We start from the raw sequence: 17,730 nt of genomic DNA, 5'->3' as shown, positions 1-17,730 counted from the left end.
CTCCTGAGTAGCTGAGATTACAGGCATCTGCCACCGTGCCCAGCTAATTTTTGTATTTTTAGTAGACACAGGGTTTTACCATGTTGGCCAGGCTGGTCTGGAACTCCTGACCTCAGGTGATCCGCCCCCCCTTGGCCTCTCAAAGGGCTGGGGTTATAGGCGTGAGCCACCGCCCCCGGCCCACAGATTTTAGTTGTGATCATTTTTAGTCAGCATCATTGTATTTCACATGGTTAATTTTTTAAAACAATGTTTTAAATGTAATACACCAACTACCCAGCACTTTGGGAGGCCAAGGCAGGTGTGTCACAAGGTCAGGAGATCGAGACCATCCTGGCTAACATGGTGAAACCCCGTCTCTACTAAAAATACAAAAAATTACCCGGGCATGGTGGCAGGCACCTGTAGTCCCAGCTACTTGGGAGACTGAGGCAGGAGAATGGCGTGAACCTGGGAGGCGGAGCTTGCAGTGAGCCGAGATCACACCACTGCACTCCAGCCAGGGTGACAGAGCGAGACTCCTTCTCAAAAAAAAAAAAAAGTAATACACCAACTATTTTTCTTTTAATGTAATGATCCTCCCATTTTTCTCCATCACTTTGGTCTAAGTTTATTTCCAAGTTTAAGTCCACCCACATAGTAGTCACTATGGCCAACAATCTGATTCAGTATGAAAATTTAAAAGCTTTCAAATCTGTGATAATAGAGATAGGAACAAAATTAACAACCACTTTTTTGTAGTCCAAGTCCTGTGTGCAATTTTAATTATACACATGCATGTGTGCAGACACTAATTAACTAAAGATGAGCTTTTCAAGGAATTTTCATCCAATCACATCTTGTTGACATCTATCCCTTTTAAAATATAATTTCTGTGTAGTAGAGAGACACAATTCCTTTAAAGTTAACTATATAATGCTAGTATTAACATACACTTACGTTGAAAAATTCACTGGTGGGAGCGTTGATCCTGCCTTGTGGAAGCCTTTACTCTGTTCTGGGTACATATATGGATTATCCCCTGGAGTTAACTTTGGGATTCCATTCCTGGGATCAATATCTGTGGAGAAGGTTTGAAAACAAAATCATACAAGGGCTGAAGATGATCCACAGATTTGCTGTAAGTATTGGCATGACAATGGAAATAGGATATTTTAGTAATTTATTATAAATTACATAGAAGTTTCTCAAAGTTCTGTTTGTGATTATCTTGCCTTAAGGAGATGAGCCTATGTTTGGGACATTTTCCAAAAAGTGTTGTTATAACTACCTCACCCTGGAAAAGAATTGTTAGACTCAGATGGAGTGCTTTGGTTTAAAATATAAGGTGAATCAGAGGTGTCTTTGCAATGATCCAAAAATCTCTGACCTAAAAATCTCTTGATTCCTGAGCATTAGTGCACTTTGAATCCCTGAGTCTTAGGAAGCCCAAGAAACAAATGTCCCTGAGGCTCTGCCTCTCTGACTGGGTCTGGGAAGGAAACCAACTAAGGATGTCTTGCTCCTTCTGCCTCAAGGACCAGGGCCATGCAGCAGTGGGAGGTGGCTTCCCAGAGAAGAGCAACATTACTCGGCAGAAGCTTGTACACCCAGCTCAGCCCCTGCTAAAGCCCCAGGAACAAGAAACTAATTATGGGAGTGGAAGGCATCTGCCTAATGCAGGGTGATCATTTAAACCCACATACTTAAAGTCCTTAAAATGGCCTATTAAAAACTTAAAATTAAAAATAAAATAAATAAATCAACCCACACACTTGACACCAGATGCATCTCATAAGAGAACAAGCCTGGACTATGAGACTCACCACCCTTGGGCTGGGAAGCAGGGACACAAGGCTGGAAGCATGACCTCCATCTTTGCCACGCACCCAGATTCTTCTAGCTAACTCCGAAAAGCCATCAGTGTGACAGGTGGGAGTTCTTGGGTTAGCGTAGTATTTAATTTTTTATCTTTCTCTTTCAAAAACCTTTTCAATAACTGACTGTATTACACTTTTGATTAGCTCTTCTGTGTAGTGAAATACACCCATGTAGCTACACCCATGCATCGAGTGCCTGCTGGGTATGAGATGCTGAGGATTCAAAGCAGAGAGAGTGGAGGTTTAAAATATACACTGAATCCCCTTGAGGCCAGGAGTTCTAGACCAGCCTGACCAACACAGTGAAACCCTGTCTCTACTAAAAATACAAAAATTAGCTAGGTGTGGTGGCACACGCCTGTAATCCCAGTTACTCGGGAGGCTGAGGCAGGAGAATCACTTAAACCCGGGAAACGGAGGTTGCAGTCAGCCAAGATCATGCCACACCCCTCCAGCCTGGGAAACAGAATAAGACTCTGTCTCAAAATTTTAATTAATTAATTAATTAAATATACAGTAAATCCAAAACCTTTTGAATGCCAAACCAGGGCACTGACAAGTAAGAGTCGGGTGTTAACAAGAGGTGGTGGGAAGGATTTGGACTTTGGAGTCAGTCGCACCTGAGTTCATACTCACTCCTGCAATTTCTGGTTCTGTGCCCTTCAGCTATTTATTTAACCTTCCTAAGCCTTTGTAACCTCATGTATAAACTGTTTATTTCAAATGGTTACTTTGCAGAGTTATCATGAATACTAAATAATAATGATATGAGCACATAACAAGCACTCAAGAAATAGTAGCAATTATTATTATTTGAAATCAGAACTGGACTAATACCCCTCATCCCAATTCTTTTTTAATCTGGAAGATATGATTGCTATATAGCTAAGGTATAAACTTCTCCCCAGGGAATCTTATCTAGATGGGGAGACATTTGTAAAGACAAACGTAACACTACAAGGCAGTAAATGCCATATACTATAGAAGAGTGGTTCCAAAATTTTAGCACACTTGAAAATCACCTAGGAAACTTGTTTAAAATGCAACCTTTAACCCAAGAAATTCTGTTTCAGAAGATCTCTAGTAGCTCCCAGAATCAGCATTTTTAATAAACTCACAAGTTGAATATGATATAGGTGGTCTAAGGAGAACACCTAGAAATAGACTATAGTGGCCAGGCGCAGTGGCTCACGCTTGTAATCCCAGCACTTTGGGTGGGCCGAGGCAGGTGGATCACTTGACGTCAGGAGTTTGAGACCAGCCTGATCAACATGGTAAAACCCCATCTCCACTAAAAATAAAAAATTAACTGGGCATGGTGGCGCATGCCTGTAATCGTAGCCACTCAGGAGGCTGAGGCAGGAGAATCACTTGAACCTGGGAGGCGGAGGTTGCAGTGAGCCGAGATCGCACCATTGCCCTCCAGCCTGGACAACAAGAGTGAAACTCTGTCTCAAAAAAAAAAAAAAAAAGACTATCGTAAAAGATATCACAAGATAACATCAGGAGGAAGAAAAAGAGCCAATGGTGTGGTATCCGCATAAGGTGTTACTTTTAGGGGAAAAATCTCCCAAGCAACACTTCTAAGATAACACATTTGTTTAAGCCATTAGGTACCATATGGGGCCTTGGTATAATTTCTGGATAGCTCACCAAAACAGGTGTCAGCCCAAAGTGCTGGCCACTATGCATCAATAGCTGATGGACCCATAACACCGCATGATCAGTTCTAATGCTTGTTTGTTTTTATACAGACCATCCAATTTCCTGGATGTAAAGACATTCAGGAGGTAGAAAATGGGACACATACATTTAGAGACAAATAACCATATGAGGGAGTGAACTGTTCACCAAATAATTTAGTCTGCCCCACATTTCAGTGCCCCAATGCACTTAGGTAGAGCCATGTTCTGACTGATAGACTGTGAGCAGAGATGATACGTACCACCTTTAAAAAGAAGCATTTAAGGAGCTGAAGTGAAAAACCTTCCAGCATTTTCTCTTTCCCCTTCTATGGCAATCTTAGAAGCCACAGGTTGAGACAGAAAGGTCACAGATAAAAGCAGACAGGATTCTTGGAAAGGAACTGCCCTGGAGAGCTGCTGGATCCACAGTGGACTTTATAAGAGAAAGGAGCAAACTTTAGTGCTTAAGCTGCTGAAATTTCAGGGATTGTTACTGTGGCGGAATCTATCCTATTCTGACTAATACAATATGCGGTACTGTAGGAAGAGCTACACGATAGAAAATTATATTTTCAGACCCATTTCCCTACCACCTACAATCATAGATGGCATTTTGTTCTGTGGCAACAACTAGGCCTTTAGGGAACTCCACCAATATCCTGGTTATGGTTGATGGATCACATTCAACCATTATTTAAAGATATTTTGATTTTTTTTTTATACAATAATGCGTTGCATTCCAGTTTAAAATGGCAGCTGGTTGGCAGTCCCTAAGCCTGCCTCTTCATCTCATCCAAGAAATAATGAGTGGCAGCCGGGAGTGGTGGCTCATACCTGTAATCCTAGCACTTTGGGAGGCCAAGGCAGGTGTTTGAGGTCCGAAGTTTGAGACCAGCCTGGCCAACATGGTGAAACCCCGTCTCTACTGAAATACAAAAATTAGCTGGCTGTAGTTGCACATGCCTGCAATCGCAGCTACTCCAGAAGGCTGAGACATGAGAATTGCTTGAACCCAGGGGGCGGAGGTTGCAGTGAGCCAAGGTCACGCTACTGCACTCTAGCCTGGGTGACACAGTGAGACTCTGTGTCAAAAAAGAGAAAGAAAGAGAGAAAGCAAGAAAGAAAGCAAGAAAGCAAGAAAGAAAGAAAGAAAGAAAAGAAAAGAAAGAGAAAGAAAGAAAGGAGGGAAGGAGGGAAGGGAGGAAGGAAGGAAGGAAGGAAGGAAGGGAAAGAAAGAGTGGGGAGAGAATTTCACAAAGGAAGAAGTGTCCAGTGTCAAGCTTGACAGTATAGAGTGCTGCAGTGAGATCAAGGAAGAGAAGAAATGGAAAAAAACCATTGCATTTGATGTTTAAAGAAGTCACTGTACATCACCTAAGAAGTAATCATACTAAAATGAATCAAGCCTGTAGATCCAACTACCGCTTCACAGGAAGTACACAGGAAAGAAGAGCCTGTTAAATGATACCAAGTGATGTAATCAGCAAAGTCCTGATCGTGGTCAATACTACAGGAAAAGGCCTAGTTTCTTCACCAAACATATTGCAAGAAAAAAGGAGGGAGGACCTATATATTGAAAGAAAATTAAGAGACGTACCAACCAATTTCAGTCTGTGGGCCTTACTTGGATCCTGATCCAAACAAACTAAATATTTTAAATTATGGCGTTTATGAAATAATAGGATATTTGGACACTGAATATATTAAGGAATTACTGTTGATTTTTTAAAATATGATATTAGGACATGGAATTGTGGTTATGTTAATAAAATAATCCTTATTTTTCAGAGACACATATGATATATTTAGAGATGAAATAATATGATGTCTGAAATTTGCTTTAAAATAATCCCCGGGAGGAGGGGTAATGATGAAACAAGTTAGCCAGGTATTGATCATTATTGAAGCTAAATGGATGAGTACATCAGGTTTCATTATGCTATTGTTTGAAAATTTACCTGATAAGTTTTTCTTTAAAAAAATATGGATTACCACTGGAGTTGGGGGAGGAAAGATGGAATATTCAGGGAAGAGGATATTGGAGGCTTCACATATAAAGTTAATATTTTATGTCTCAAATGGAGTAAAAGAACACAAGTATAATATAAGTATATCTTATATTTCATTCTATATAGTCAACAAATGTTTCATAAATATATCATTGCATTTACTCAGTATTTATAAAACCCTAAAGGAAGAAGGGAAAGAAGAAATGAAGGGATGGAGAGAGGGAGGGAGGAAAGGAAAAAGGAAGGAAGGAAAGTAGGTAGGTCAGGATAAGGTGGCTTACTTTTGAGCCAGGAGGGTAGTGATAAGTGAAGATTAAGATTTGGGTCATTATGATAATCCCATTTACTTTTGATAGGTACTTGCAGCTCAAGAGTGCAGGGTAGGCTGGCTGCAGTGGCTCACACCTGTAATACCAGCACTTTGAGAGGCCAAGGCCGGCTGATCGCTTGAGCCCAGGAGTTTGAGACTGGCCTGGGCAGCATGGAGAAACCCTGTCTCTACTAAAAATAGAAAAATCAGCCAGGCATGGTGGCACATACCTGTAGTCCCAGCAACTTGGAGGCTGAGGTTGGAGGATTACTTGAGCCTGGGGCTAGGGAGCTGGCGTTCAGAGCCTCAGTGAGCCAAGATGGTGGCACTGCACTCCAGCCTGGGCCACAGAACAAGACCTTGTCTTAAAAAAAAAAAAAGTGCAAGGTGCAGGACTCCTCACAGATTCCCATATCAATGACCACTCTTCCAGCTCATTTAGTATGGCTTTCCATGTATTTTTCTACCCAAATAAATAAAAGCCTCAATTCTCAAAACTATTTGTCTCTGCTGTGAGTTTAAAAGTCTATTTTAAAACTCAAAACTGAGAACAGTCTACTTCTTTCTCTTTGTATTCCTTCTACAGCAATCCTATTTATTTCTGGAGCAACGGTTGCCTCCTACACAGGGATTTATATAGAAAAATGTGTCATAAATGGTCCGTTGGTACTCAGCAACTTTTGAGGGTCTTTCGGTAAGTCTATTATGAGTAGGTTGGGGCAAAGAACTCACTGAGCTACAAACCAAGGAAATATAGATACACAGGTAGATATATATTCATTTCAATAGCTTTTAATTAAATCAGCAATAAAATAAAAACATGCACTTCAGCCTGAAGGTTATGGGATGTTTTCCTTGTGGAGAATATAAAGTACAATTTAAATGTGTATGCCAGGCAGCATCTAACTAGAACATAAATTCTTTTCTTCAGACTTCAATGGAGGTTTCTATTAATAAGGATCTGAGAGAACTTATCTGATGACTTAAATGTCACATTTGCATTTTATGAAATTCAGAGAAAAAAGAAAATGTGGATCAGCATCTGTTGTGAGTTCTTTGCCAAAACGTGCAGCCTGCCAACTGTCCCTTTCACTTTTCTGTCTTCCTGGCTGCACTAGGGGAACACGGTGACTCTACAGGGCTGCCCCCAGCTACAGAATGCAGGGCCTATAGAATCACTAAACTTGAGAGTTTTTCGGGGACTGCACAGTCAAGACCCAGAAAGAAACATCACCGTATTTTTTTCTCCCAAAGCACTTGTCCACCGTCCTCTCTGATAGAGACCTCTTGTTGCCGAGGAAGACACCATTAAAGAAGCACTGCTTTCCGACATGGTAAGTGTGGATGTTGCTGCTAAACCTCGGGTAAAACGTCCACTCAGGGCGATGCCCATCTTCTGCAAGACACCAGAAAGCCTTCCATTAGTGCTGCTCCCAGCCTCATAATGCAACTGGATGACAAAAAGCGGTGAAAACTCCCCAGGCACTATCTGGCTATACAACTTTAATTAATGTGTATAAGCCCTTGGTTCTACATCAGAGACAGCGTGAAACTCTGTGGGACTAGACACAAAAGGAAGTGAAGTGGGGGGAAAGCTACCTAAGAGGCCTTCTTTGTTTTTGTTTGCTTGTTTGCCCTCTTCATCCTCTCCTTCAAAAATAAAGCCAACTTTATGTTCAGCAGTTAAGTATTGGTTGGGAAGCTCAGATACAGTCTTCCAAGTACCTATGATACAATCTTCCCTCTGATAACTGTGTAGGAAAAATAGAATGCCATCAACCAGCAAATGGTTAGGCCAGTGCCATCCACATGGCACCTCAAGTGGATGAAACATGGTATTGTCTGTAACAATAGCATGCACATGCACGATAGTGACACTGGGAAATGTACCTGTGATCATTTCACATGAGAAAAGCTTCCGTGAGACCTCAGGCTAGTTTCTGGACCTCGCAGTGCCTTTGTTTCATCATCTGATACTTTTCCTGTAAGATTGCTAACAGTGACTTGAAACAATAAAAGATCCCCTAGCAGTTCTAGGGATGCTTGAGAAATGTGGGCTCTGGGATAGCCAAGAAGAGCACAGGATTTGAGGCAAGCAAGTTTGGGTTCTGATCCCATCGCTCTACTTCCTGGCCATGTGGCTTTATGGATGACTGAATGTCTCAAAGCCTCAGTTTCCTCCTCTGTAAAATGGGTATGTCTATATTAGCCACATAGATCTGTTTGTATTGGCACAGAAAGAGGTCCATGATCTATTTATACCATTTGTATACTAACCCATTTATTTTACATCTATATATGCACACGTGTGTATATATACACACACACATATACATTTCAAAATACAGGAAAAATATATATTAACTCTTCACGGCTATGAGGCAGAATAGGGATATTGTTGGAAAACATTGGGGAAGGGTTTTTATACTCTATATACTTCTATATTATTTTAATGTCTTTCTGCAGTATTTTAATGGGTTTTATATAAAGGCATTGTATTTTTGAAAAACATATAATAGCTTCCTGGCAGAGGTGTTGTGAATTTTGAGATAAAGTATGTCAAATGCTTGACAGTTGTGGGCCTTCAGTGATGGTGGTCAACAGTATGGTAGACTTCTGAAAAGACCTGGGGCACAGAGGCATGTGGAGGAGGGTCTGTGACTTACTTGTCTGCAACTTAAGCAGGCTGAATTCCTCAGGATACTTATCCTTTTGGACTTGAGGCAATGACATTTCCGAGGAGCGACCAGAATGTGAGGAGGAGGGTTTCTGATCCAAGTCAGCAGTGGTGCTGGAAAGAAAGCAGAAGGATTCTTTCACGTGCTTAAACTGGTAGTTAGAGCCTGATCTCACATAGTTTACCCTAAAATTGCCCTCGCTTATGAGAACTGGGACTACTCTGTAAAAAGTCCTTGAGCATATCCTTTATGTATTCACAATTTAAGCGGACTGAAACTTATTGAAAAGATGGGCAGTCAGAACCTGTAGTTCTAGCTACTTGGGAGGCTGAGGTGGGAGGATCACTTGAGCCCAGGAAGTGGAGGCTGCAGTGAGCAGTGACTATGCCACTGCACTCCAGCCTGGGCTACAGAATGAAATCTCATCTCTTTAAAAAAACGTTTTTTTAATGGATAAAATGGCAACGATCGTGCCATATATATTTTACCACAATTTTTAGAAAGGAATGATATATATTACAACACGTATGCACCTTGAAAGCATTATGCTAAGTGAAAGAAGCCAGACACCAAAGACCACATATTGATAATTCCATTAATATTACATGTCCAAAACAGGCAAATCTACAGAGACAAAAAGTATATTAATGGTTGTCTTAGACTAGAGGGATAGAAAGATGGGGGTGTGGGGCAATGATTGCTAAAGGGTATGGATTTCTTTTTGTGGTGATGAGAATGTTCTAAAATTGATTGTGGTGATACTTGCACAATTTTATAAATACACTAAAAAACATCAAGTTGTGTACACACCTTAAGTGGGTGACTTTTATGGTATGTGAATTATGTTTAAATAAATCTGTTACCAAAAAGGCATGTTTAATAAAACCATTAAATGCAAATAAAAAGTCAATAAGTATATAGAGAAGATGAATAAATAATCAAAACAAACCTAGACTGAAATGATTACAATAGTAGAGCATTATGTTTAGTGCTGAACTTCCTAGCAGTTTATAAAGGCCCATGACAAACTTTTATAGGTGTCAGCAGAAAATGCAAACACTTCTGGTTTAAATGGCTTTGCATCTGAGACCTGGCCTTGGACAGTGTTTTCAGGTACAATGATCTGTTATCAAGTCAAAGGATCTTTTTTCATAACAATGCATCACTCATATTTAAATGGCATCAAAGCAACTTCATATTGCTCGTCTTGTCTGCTCCCTGCTAACAATCCTGTGATGTAGGTAGGACCAATAACTCAATGCCCCCACCCCTGATTCAGAATATAAGCAATTTTGGAGGTGTGTTAGTTTCCATCACGAGAGTACAGCTGAGGACAACTGGAATTGGGGTTCAATGTCTCAGAACTGTCACTCTCTTCTGCTTATCCTGACACCTTGGCTTCATTTTTGCCAATTGCAGATGAGCTTCTTCACAAGAGCAAAAAGGCCACTGACAGCCCAGATTCAAATTCTCATGTCTTCCAACCAATTTTTACCCCTATCTCCAATGTGAAAAATTTCAGGGAAGGACTCACTGGCTCAGCTTAGATCACACGTTCTCCCTTAAATCAATCACAATCAGGAAGTGGAGACAAGTAAGATGATGGTAGCCCCTATTCAGAATACTCATTAAAACTGGGTAGGCAGGAGTTCGAGACGAGCCGGGGAAACATAACAAGACCTTGTGTTAAAATGTTTAAAAACTGGGTAGGGAAGGGCTGGGCACGGTGGCTGACACCTGTAATCCCAACACTTCGGGAGGCCGAGGTGGGTGGATCACCTGAGGTCAGGGGTTTGAGACCAGCCTGGCCAACATAGTGAAACCCCGTCTCTACTGAAAATACAAAATTAGCCAGGTGTGGTGGCATGCACCTGTAATCCCAGCTATTCAGGAGGTTGAGGAGGGGGAATCACTTGAACCCAGGAGGCCAAGGTTCCAGTGAGCTGAGATGGTGCCATTGCACTCTGACCAGGACAACAGGAGAGCGAAATTCCATCTAAATAAAAAAAAAACTTGGTAAGGAAGGAGTGAAAATCAATTCCCCAGAAAAAGGAGAATAGCATAGATGACGCCACTGGAAAGTCAGTGGAAGCCGAGCAGCTTCTACAATATGTGCACACAGCAAGGCATTGGAGAAAGCCACTTCAAGCAAAGGAGGCAATGTGAGCAAAGGCATAGCAGGAAGAAATATCAGGGAAATGAAGACATTTGATGTGGTTGTGGCAGGAGTATTGGAGATAAAACTAGAGAAGAGAAGGAGACAGATCTGGAGAACTTGCAGTTCATATGAGGGGGGATTCTTTTTTATCAGGCTTTAATGGGATATCATTAAATAATGGTAAGCAAGAACATGACATGGTCACATATGGTTAGAAAACTCTAGAAGCTGTGAAAGGAATGAACTTTGAGAATATAAAACGTAAGTCAGGGAGTCCATTTAGGAGAGTGTAGCAGGCAGCCTCTGATATGGCTGCCAATGATCCCTGCCTCTTGGCATTTATTCCCTCCTGTAATCTTCTCCCTTTGAGTATAGGCTAGACCTACTGACTCACTTTCAACAAAGAGAAAACAGCAAATGTTATGGGATATAACTTCCCAGGTTAGGTTACAAAGAGACTGTGGCTTTGTCTTGTGTGCACTCCTGCTTGCTTGTGAGGAGAGACAGCTGTTATGTTGTGAGTTGCCCTCTGTAGAGACAAGGAACTGAGGGAAGCCTGTGGGCAACAGCCAGTGGAGAACTGAACTATCAGCCCCAGCAGCCTGTGAGGAAGTGAATCCTGCCACCAACTATATGAGTGAGCTTGGAAGTGGATCCCTGCCCCCCACAGTTGAGCCTTCAGATGAGCCCACAGCTCTGGCCAACACCTTGATTGCAATCTTGTGAGAGAGACCTTGAGCCAGAGGCACCCACCTAGGTTATACTCAGATTCCTGACCTGTAGAAAATGTGAGATAATAAATGTTTGTTGTTTTAAGTCACTAAGTTAGCGTGACTTGCTGTGCACCAATAAATAACTAATCTAGAAGGTATTACAGTGGTCCAGATGAGAGATGATCAGGGCCTTGAGTGGGACCATGGTAATATAGATGTAGTAGAGGAGATGGACTTATACAGTGTTTCAGGGCTTGATCCCCAGTTGGATGAGCAGGAGGAGACAAGTATAACCTGTCAATCTATACCTTTGGGGCTGTATGAATACCACGATTACCAACTGAGACAAGGAACACAGAAGGATTTGGTTTGTGAGGATGGGTGATGAGAAGTTCAGTCAAGGCATGTTGAGTTTGGAGGCTTGTGGGATATCAGGTGGAGATATCTAGAAAGCAGTTCAATATATCAATCTAAAGCCTGAGGCTATGTCTAGACTGGAGCTTTACATTTGGCTACACACGCTTTGACTGAGTTAGGTCCTCCATAACCCAGGCATCATGAGCGATAAAGGGGACTTATTTAGGTGGGAATTAGGAATGCAGAACTGGCAGCAATCACCCAGTTCCCCATCCCACAGGATGTGAACTTCACAGTCTGGGCTTTCTTTCCCTCTCAATACATGGACCCACTGCTGCTGCTAGTGGTATACATCTTGTGTAGAGGACCTAAAGAGGCAGAGCTTAAGGATTATGCCAGTCTCTTCCATGTCTAGTGCTGGGGGCAGCAAGTCCACTTGGAGCAGATTTTATTATATAAAGAATCACTTGAGCAACTTCCCTTAACTTTGACTGAATAAATCCACTTCTAGGAATTTACTTTTATAATATAACCGGAGATGGGCAAAAGCCGAATGTAGAGGGATATGCATTACAGCACTATTTACAATAGCAACTCTTTAAAACTATAGGTCACTGGTTAGATTGTGGTCTATTTATCTGACACTCCAGCACTGTAGTCATTGAAAACCGTGTTCTTGAAAAACACTCACAGGTATGAGAAAATTCTCTCCACATATTGCTCAATGAAAAAGTTGCCTTTATAAGATGTCCTTCGGTAAGTGAATGAAAAAATTAACTATGGTACATCCAGACAATGGAATATTATTCAGCATTGAAAAAATGAGCTATTAAGGTCTGAAATGACATGAAGGAAACTTAAATGCATATTATTGAGAGAAACCAATCTGAAAAGGGTATATACTATACGATTCCAACTATATGTCATTCTGGAAAAGAAAAAACTATGGAGACAGTAAAAATATCTGTGGTTGCCAGGGGGTGGGAGGGGTGGGAAGGGATGAATAGATGGAACACACAGGATTTTTGAGGACAGTGAAACTACTCTGTATGAAACTATAATAGTTTTTTCTTTCTCTACAGAAAAAAAATAATAAAAATTAGCTGGGCATAGTTTACAGGTGTGAGCCACCATGCCCGGCCATGTGACTTTTTTTTTCTTTTTTTTTTTTTTGAGACAGAGTCTCGCTCTGTCACCCAGGTTGGAGTGCAGTGGCACGATCTCGGCTCACTGCAAGCTCCACCTCCCAGGTTCACACCATTCTCCTGCCTCAGCTTCCCGAGTAGCTGGGACTACAGGTACCCGCCACCACGTCCGGCTAATTTTTCATATTTTTAGTAGAGACAGCGTTTCACCATGTTAGCCGGGATGGTCTTGATGTCCTGACCTCGTGATCCACCTGCCTTGGCCTCTCAAAGTGCTGGGATTACAGGTGCGAGCCACCGCGCCTGGCCATGACTTTTATTTTTAGTACTGTCTTCATCTGTTCAAATTTTCTACAATAAGCTTAAATTACTTTCATTGTAACAAAAAGTATTAGCAAAGCATTTTCAAAACTTTGTATTGGAAAAGAAATATAAACAGGGAAAGTACATAAAGCATAAAGACAGTTTTACAACTAAATACAAAGCCAACATCCTGGTCAAGAAACAAAACGTTAGCCCGGCACAGTGACTCGCACCTGCAATCCTAGCACTTTGAGAGGCCAAGAAGGGAAGATCGCTTGAGTCCAGGAGTTTGAGGTTAAAGTAAGCCAAGATAACACCACTCTACTCCAGCCCGGGTGGCAGAGCGAGACCCCTGTCTTTATCCAAACAAAAGAAACAAAACGTTGCCAGTCCTTCTCTTCCCCACTCCCCAGAAACCATCTGTGTGTGTCCCTTTCTGGGAAAAGTAACCACTATCCTAATTGTGACTCTTACAATAATCATCGATTTGCTTTTCTTTAAGTTTTACCACCCATGTATGTATGTACATATCCCAAAAATACATAGTTTCACTTATTTTTGAACTTCATAATACCAAGCACTTACACAGAACTTGCTGTGTGCCAGGAAGTCTTCTAAGCTCTTTCCAGGTATTAACTCAACTAATCCTCACAGCAATCCTATAAACTATCATCAGCATTTTACAGATAAGAACACTGAAGCCCAGGGAGGTGAAGTAATTTGCTCAGATTCACACAGATACTAAGTGACAGAACCGGGATTTGAACCCACACAGTCTAGCTCCAGAATCCATGCTCTTGCCAAGCATACCGTGCTACCTCTCAGACTGTTGGCTTCTTGGTCAGAATCTCCCCCAACAGTGACAGCTCTACACCAGACCCTTACTTACTCTAGGTAAGCAGACACTCTGGGGAGGCCTGGAGGCTCACTGACACTTGGGCCTGTTTCCACAGAAGATGAGGAACTGACACTTTTGCCAGAGGATGTTGTGTTGGCAAACCATCCCTTAGATTCCAGAAAATCACTGCAGTTAGCACCTGCAACACAGAGATATCACCATCTAATTACATTATTGAAAATACATTCTGCCCTATTTTGTTTCCTAGATTATAAATAAATTTGTAAAACAGCTAACATTTACTGAGCATTTACCTTGCACTGAGGATTATGTCAACACCTTATACATGTTATCCCATTTAATCCCTATAACAATCAACAGGCATAGGTATTCCTTATTATCCCCATTTTATGGTTGAGAAAACTGAGGCTGAGAAGGTTAAACTTGCCTATGGTCACATAAAAAGTAAACATCTAGGCCGGGCGCGGTGGCTCATGCCTGTAATCTCAGCACTTTGGGAGGCCAAAGTGGGTGGATCACTTGAGGTCAAGAGTTCAGGACGAGCCTGGTCAAAATGGTGAAACTCGTCTCCACAAAAATACAAAAACTAGTTGGGCATGGTGGTGTACTCTTGTAATCCCAGCTACTTGGGAAGCTGAGATGGGAGGATTGCTTGAACCCAGGAAGCAGAGGTTGTAGTCAGCCAAGATCACATCACTGCATTCCAGCCTGGGCAACAGAGACTCTGTCTCAGAAAAAAGAAAACATCTAGGCTCATATTTGATTACAGCTCTGTGACACTAAAGCCTGAGATCCTAACCCCTGTACTAGACTGCTTGCCCCTACCCACAGTTCACATTCTGTGAACTAAGTGGAAGACCTAGGATCTGAAGTGAGCTGTATAGCACTGTACATTGTATTAACCATCTCAATATAATTTTCCAAAGGATTTGTTCCTAGAAAAACTGATGAATATAATGGTGATCACAACCCAAAGAACGCCCTCAGAAATTTCCCCTCACAGTTCTTATTCATCTTGGTAGCATCCATAACAGTGCCTGGCACAAAGCAGGTGCTCAATAAATGTTTGAGTGAATAAATGAAAAAGAATTATAACTTCCCAGCCACCCACAGTTACAAGTAAGGGAGTCCTGAAAACCAGTGAGTGTCAGACAGAGACGAGTACCCATTATCTTCACTCTGCCTATACTAATAATACTTCATAAAAGTCAATTTGTTCTGTTATCATTTCCTACAGTTATGTACCTCATCCAGCCACAAAAATAAAAAGTCTGATGAAAAGATTATGCATATTTCTTTATGCATCATTTCATAGAGCACTGAAGCTCAATAGATGGCAATGTAACCTCTAGTAATGAGAAAATTGTAAGAAATAAGAGTCAAACTTCTCTGATTCTTGAGGACATTTTTAGACTGACTACTATTCCACCTACACAGTATCATGCTTCACACATATAGAGTCATCTTTTGGTATTGACAGGGGATTGGTTCCAGGACCCCCGCAATACAAAAATGCGAAGATGCTCAAATCCTTTATCTGAAACAGTGTAGTATTTGAATATAACATATGCACATCCTCCTGTATGTTGTACTATAAATCATCTCTAGATTACTTATAATACCTAATACAATGCAAATGCTATGTAAATAGTTGTTATATATTTATTTGTATTATTTTTGTTGTTATACTGATGTTTTCTTTTCTTTTCTCTTTTTTTTTTTTTTTTTTTTTTTTTTTTGAGACTGAGTCTCACTCTGTCACCCAGGCTGGAGTGCAGTGGTACCATCTCAGCTCACTGCAACCTCCACCTCCAGATTCAAGTGATTCTCATGCCTCAGCCTCACAAGTAGCTGGTATTACAGGCACCTGCCACCACACCTGGCTAATTTTTGTATTTTTAGTAGAGACAAGGTTTCAACATATTGGCCAGGCGGGTCTCGAACTCCTGGCCTCAAGCAATCCGCCCGCCTCAGCCTCCCAAAGTGTTGAGATTACAGGTGTGAGCCACGACACCCAGCCTTGTTGTTTCCTTTTTGAATATTTACTATGGGCAGTTGGTTGAATCTGCTGATGCAGAACCTGTTGATATGACTGTATACTATAAACGATGCAAATTCCCACCATCTAGCAGCAGGACTACTACTCAGTTTTTTATCCATTTCCTCTCAAATTTCATATCACAAGTGAATAATATCTTTCCCACTCTTATCAAGTCCTAATCTATCACCAAACCTTTCACTCCTAAGAGGACTTTGCCTGTGACTTTACAAAGCTTAAAGTTCAGCTGAGCTATTTCCTCCCTTCAAAATCCTCTCACTCTGGGACTTCTCAGGACATGGTACAAGGCCTATCTGCATCAGAATTACCTAGCAAGCCTGTTTAAAATACAGATTCCCAAATTCCATCGCAGACCTATTGAATTAGAATCTCTCCAAGTGAAGCCTGGGAACCTGCATTTTGAATAAGCCCCTACCCTCACCCCTGCTCTTCATTTAGGCTCACATTTGGCACTGATCTCCTTCTTTTTTTTTTTTTTTTTTTTTGAGACGGAGTCTTGCTCTGTCGCCCGGTCTGGAGTGCAGTGGCCGGATCTCAGCTCACTGCAAGCTCCGCCTCCCGGGTTCACGCCATTCTCCTGCCTCAGCCTCCCGAGTAGCTGGGACCACAGGCGCCCGCCACCTCGCCCGGCTAGTTTTTTGTATTTTTAGTAGAGACGGGGTTTCACCGTGTTAGCCAGGAGGTCTCGATCTCCTGACCTCGTGATCCACCCGTCTCGGCCTCCCAAAGTGCTGGGATTACAGGCTTGAGCCACCGCGCCCGGCCTTGATCTCCTTCTTTAAGTCTAGTTCCATCACTATATTTTACCCGTTCCACTTCCAGATTACCAACTGCACAGAACTTCCTGAATTTGCCCAGTCATGAGAATCCCCTTGGGCTACTTGTTCAATATGCAGACTCCAGGGCTCTAACTCAGACCTACAGTCTGGGAGCCCGGATATTTAAGAAGCACCTCAGGTGATTCTTAGGGTCAGCCAAGTGTGGGAAGTGCTGCTCTGGAATATGCCCCAGAGCCTAGAGCAGCCCCCAGCACAGTGAGGGCCAACTGGTTGCTTAAGGTGTAACTGGGATGGAGCCAAGCCCAGGGGAGGTGGCAGGAAAGCAGCAGAGCTGTGAGGATGAGAGGACAGGTCCCCAGTAATCAAAGGAAGAACCACCCATATACAAAGCCACAAAAGAAGTATCAACAATACATAGACCACACTCTCTGACCACAATGCAATACAATTAGAAATCAATAATAAAAAGACAGCCAAAAAGTATCCATAAGCTTGGAAACTCAAAACCACACTTCTAAATAATTCACATACAAGAAGAAATTGTAATGGAAATCATGAGGTGCTTAATGATCAATGAACATTAAGTACTGTATATCAAAACTTGTGGGATTCAACTAAAGCAGTAATTAGAAATCTGAAACCTTAAATGCACATGCTGTATTTCACTGAATATAAGGCACCATCAATTGTAATAGCATTGTTATTCTATGTATCGCAAAGAACAAAGGCTGCCAGTTAAACTAGGACATATGCTTTCATCACTTAGAATTTTTAGTTTATACTTATTGAGGCATTCTTTTAGATTTACTTATAGAT

At 41.6% G+C, this 17,730-nt stretch overlaps 1 protein-coding gene across 1 annotated transcript in view; it reads right to left on the bottom strand.

Moving 5' to 3' along the window:
* Positions 1-17,730, bottom strand: part of SPATS1 (spermatogenesis associated serine rich 1) — a 41,219-nt gene that overhangs the window by 7,758 nt on the left and 15,731 nt on the right. The window contains exons 2-5 of the mRNA XM_033217350.1: positions 14,107-14,254; positions 8,530-8,654; positions 7,098-7,259; positions 940-1,060 (exon numbers count right to left, since the gene is read on the bottom strand). Of these exons, the coding sequence (XP_033073241.1) occupies positions 940-1,060; positions 7,098-7,259; positions 8,530-8,654; positions 14,107-14,254 (556 nt within the window). The remainder of the gene's footprint in view (positions 1-939; positions 1,061-7,097; positions 7,260-8,529; positions 8,655-14,106; positions 14,255-17,730) is intronic.

This window comes from Trachypithecus francoisi, unplaced genomic scaffold, assembly GCF_009764315.1.
Source record: "Trachypithecus francoisi isolate TF-2019V2 unplaced genomic scaffold, Tfra_2.0 Lachesis_group10, whole genome shotgun sequence".
In the NCBI taxonomy this organism is placed as follows: Eukaryota; Metazoa; Chordata; class Mammalia; order Primates; family Cercopithecidae; genus Trachypithecus; species Trachypithecus francoisi.
This window is presented reverse-complemented; position numbering and strand designations above follow the sequence as displayed.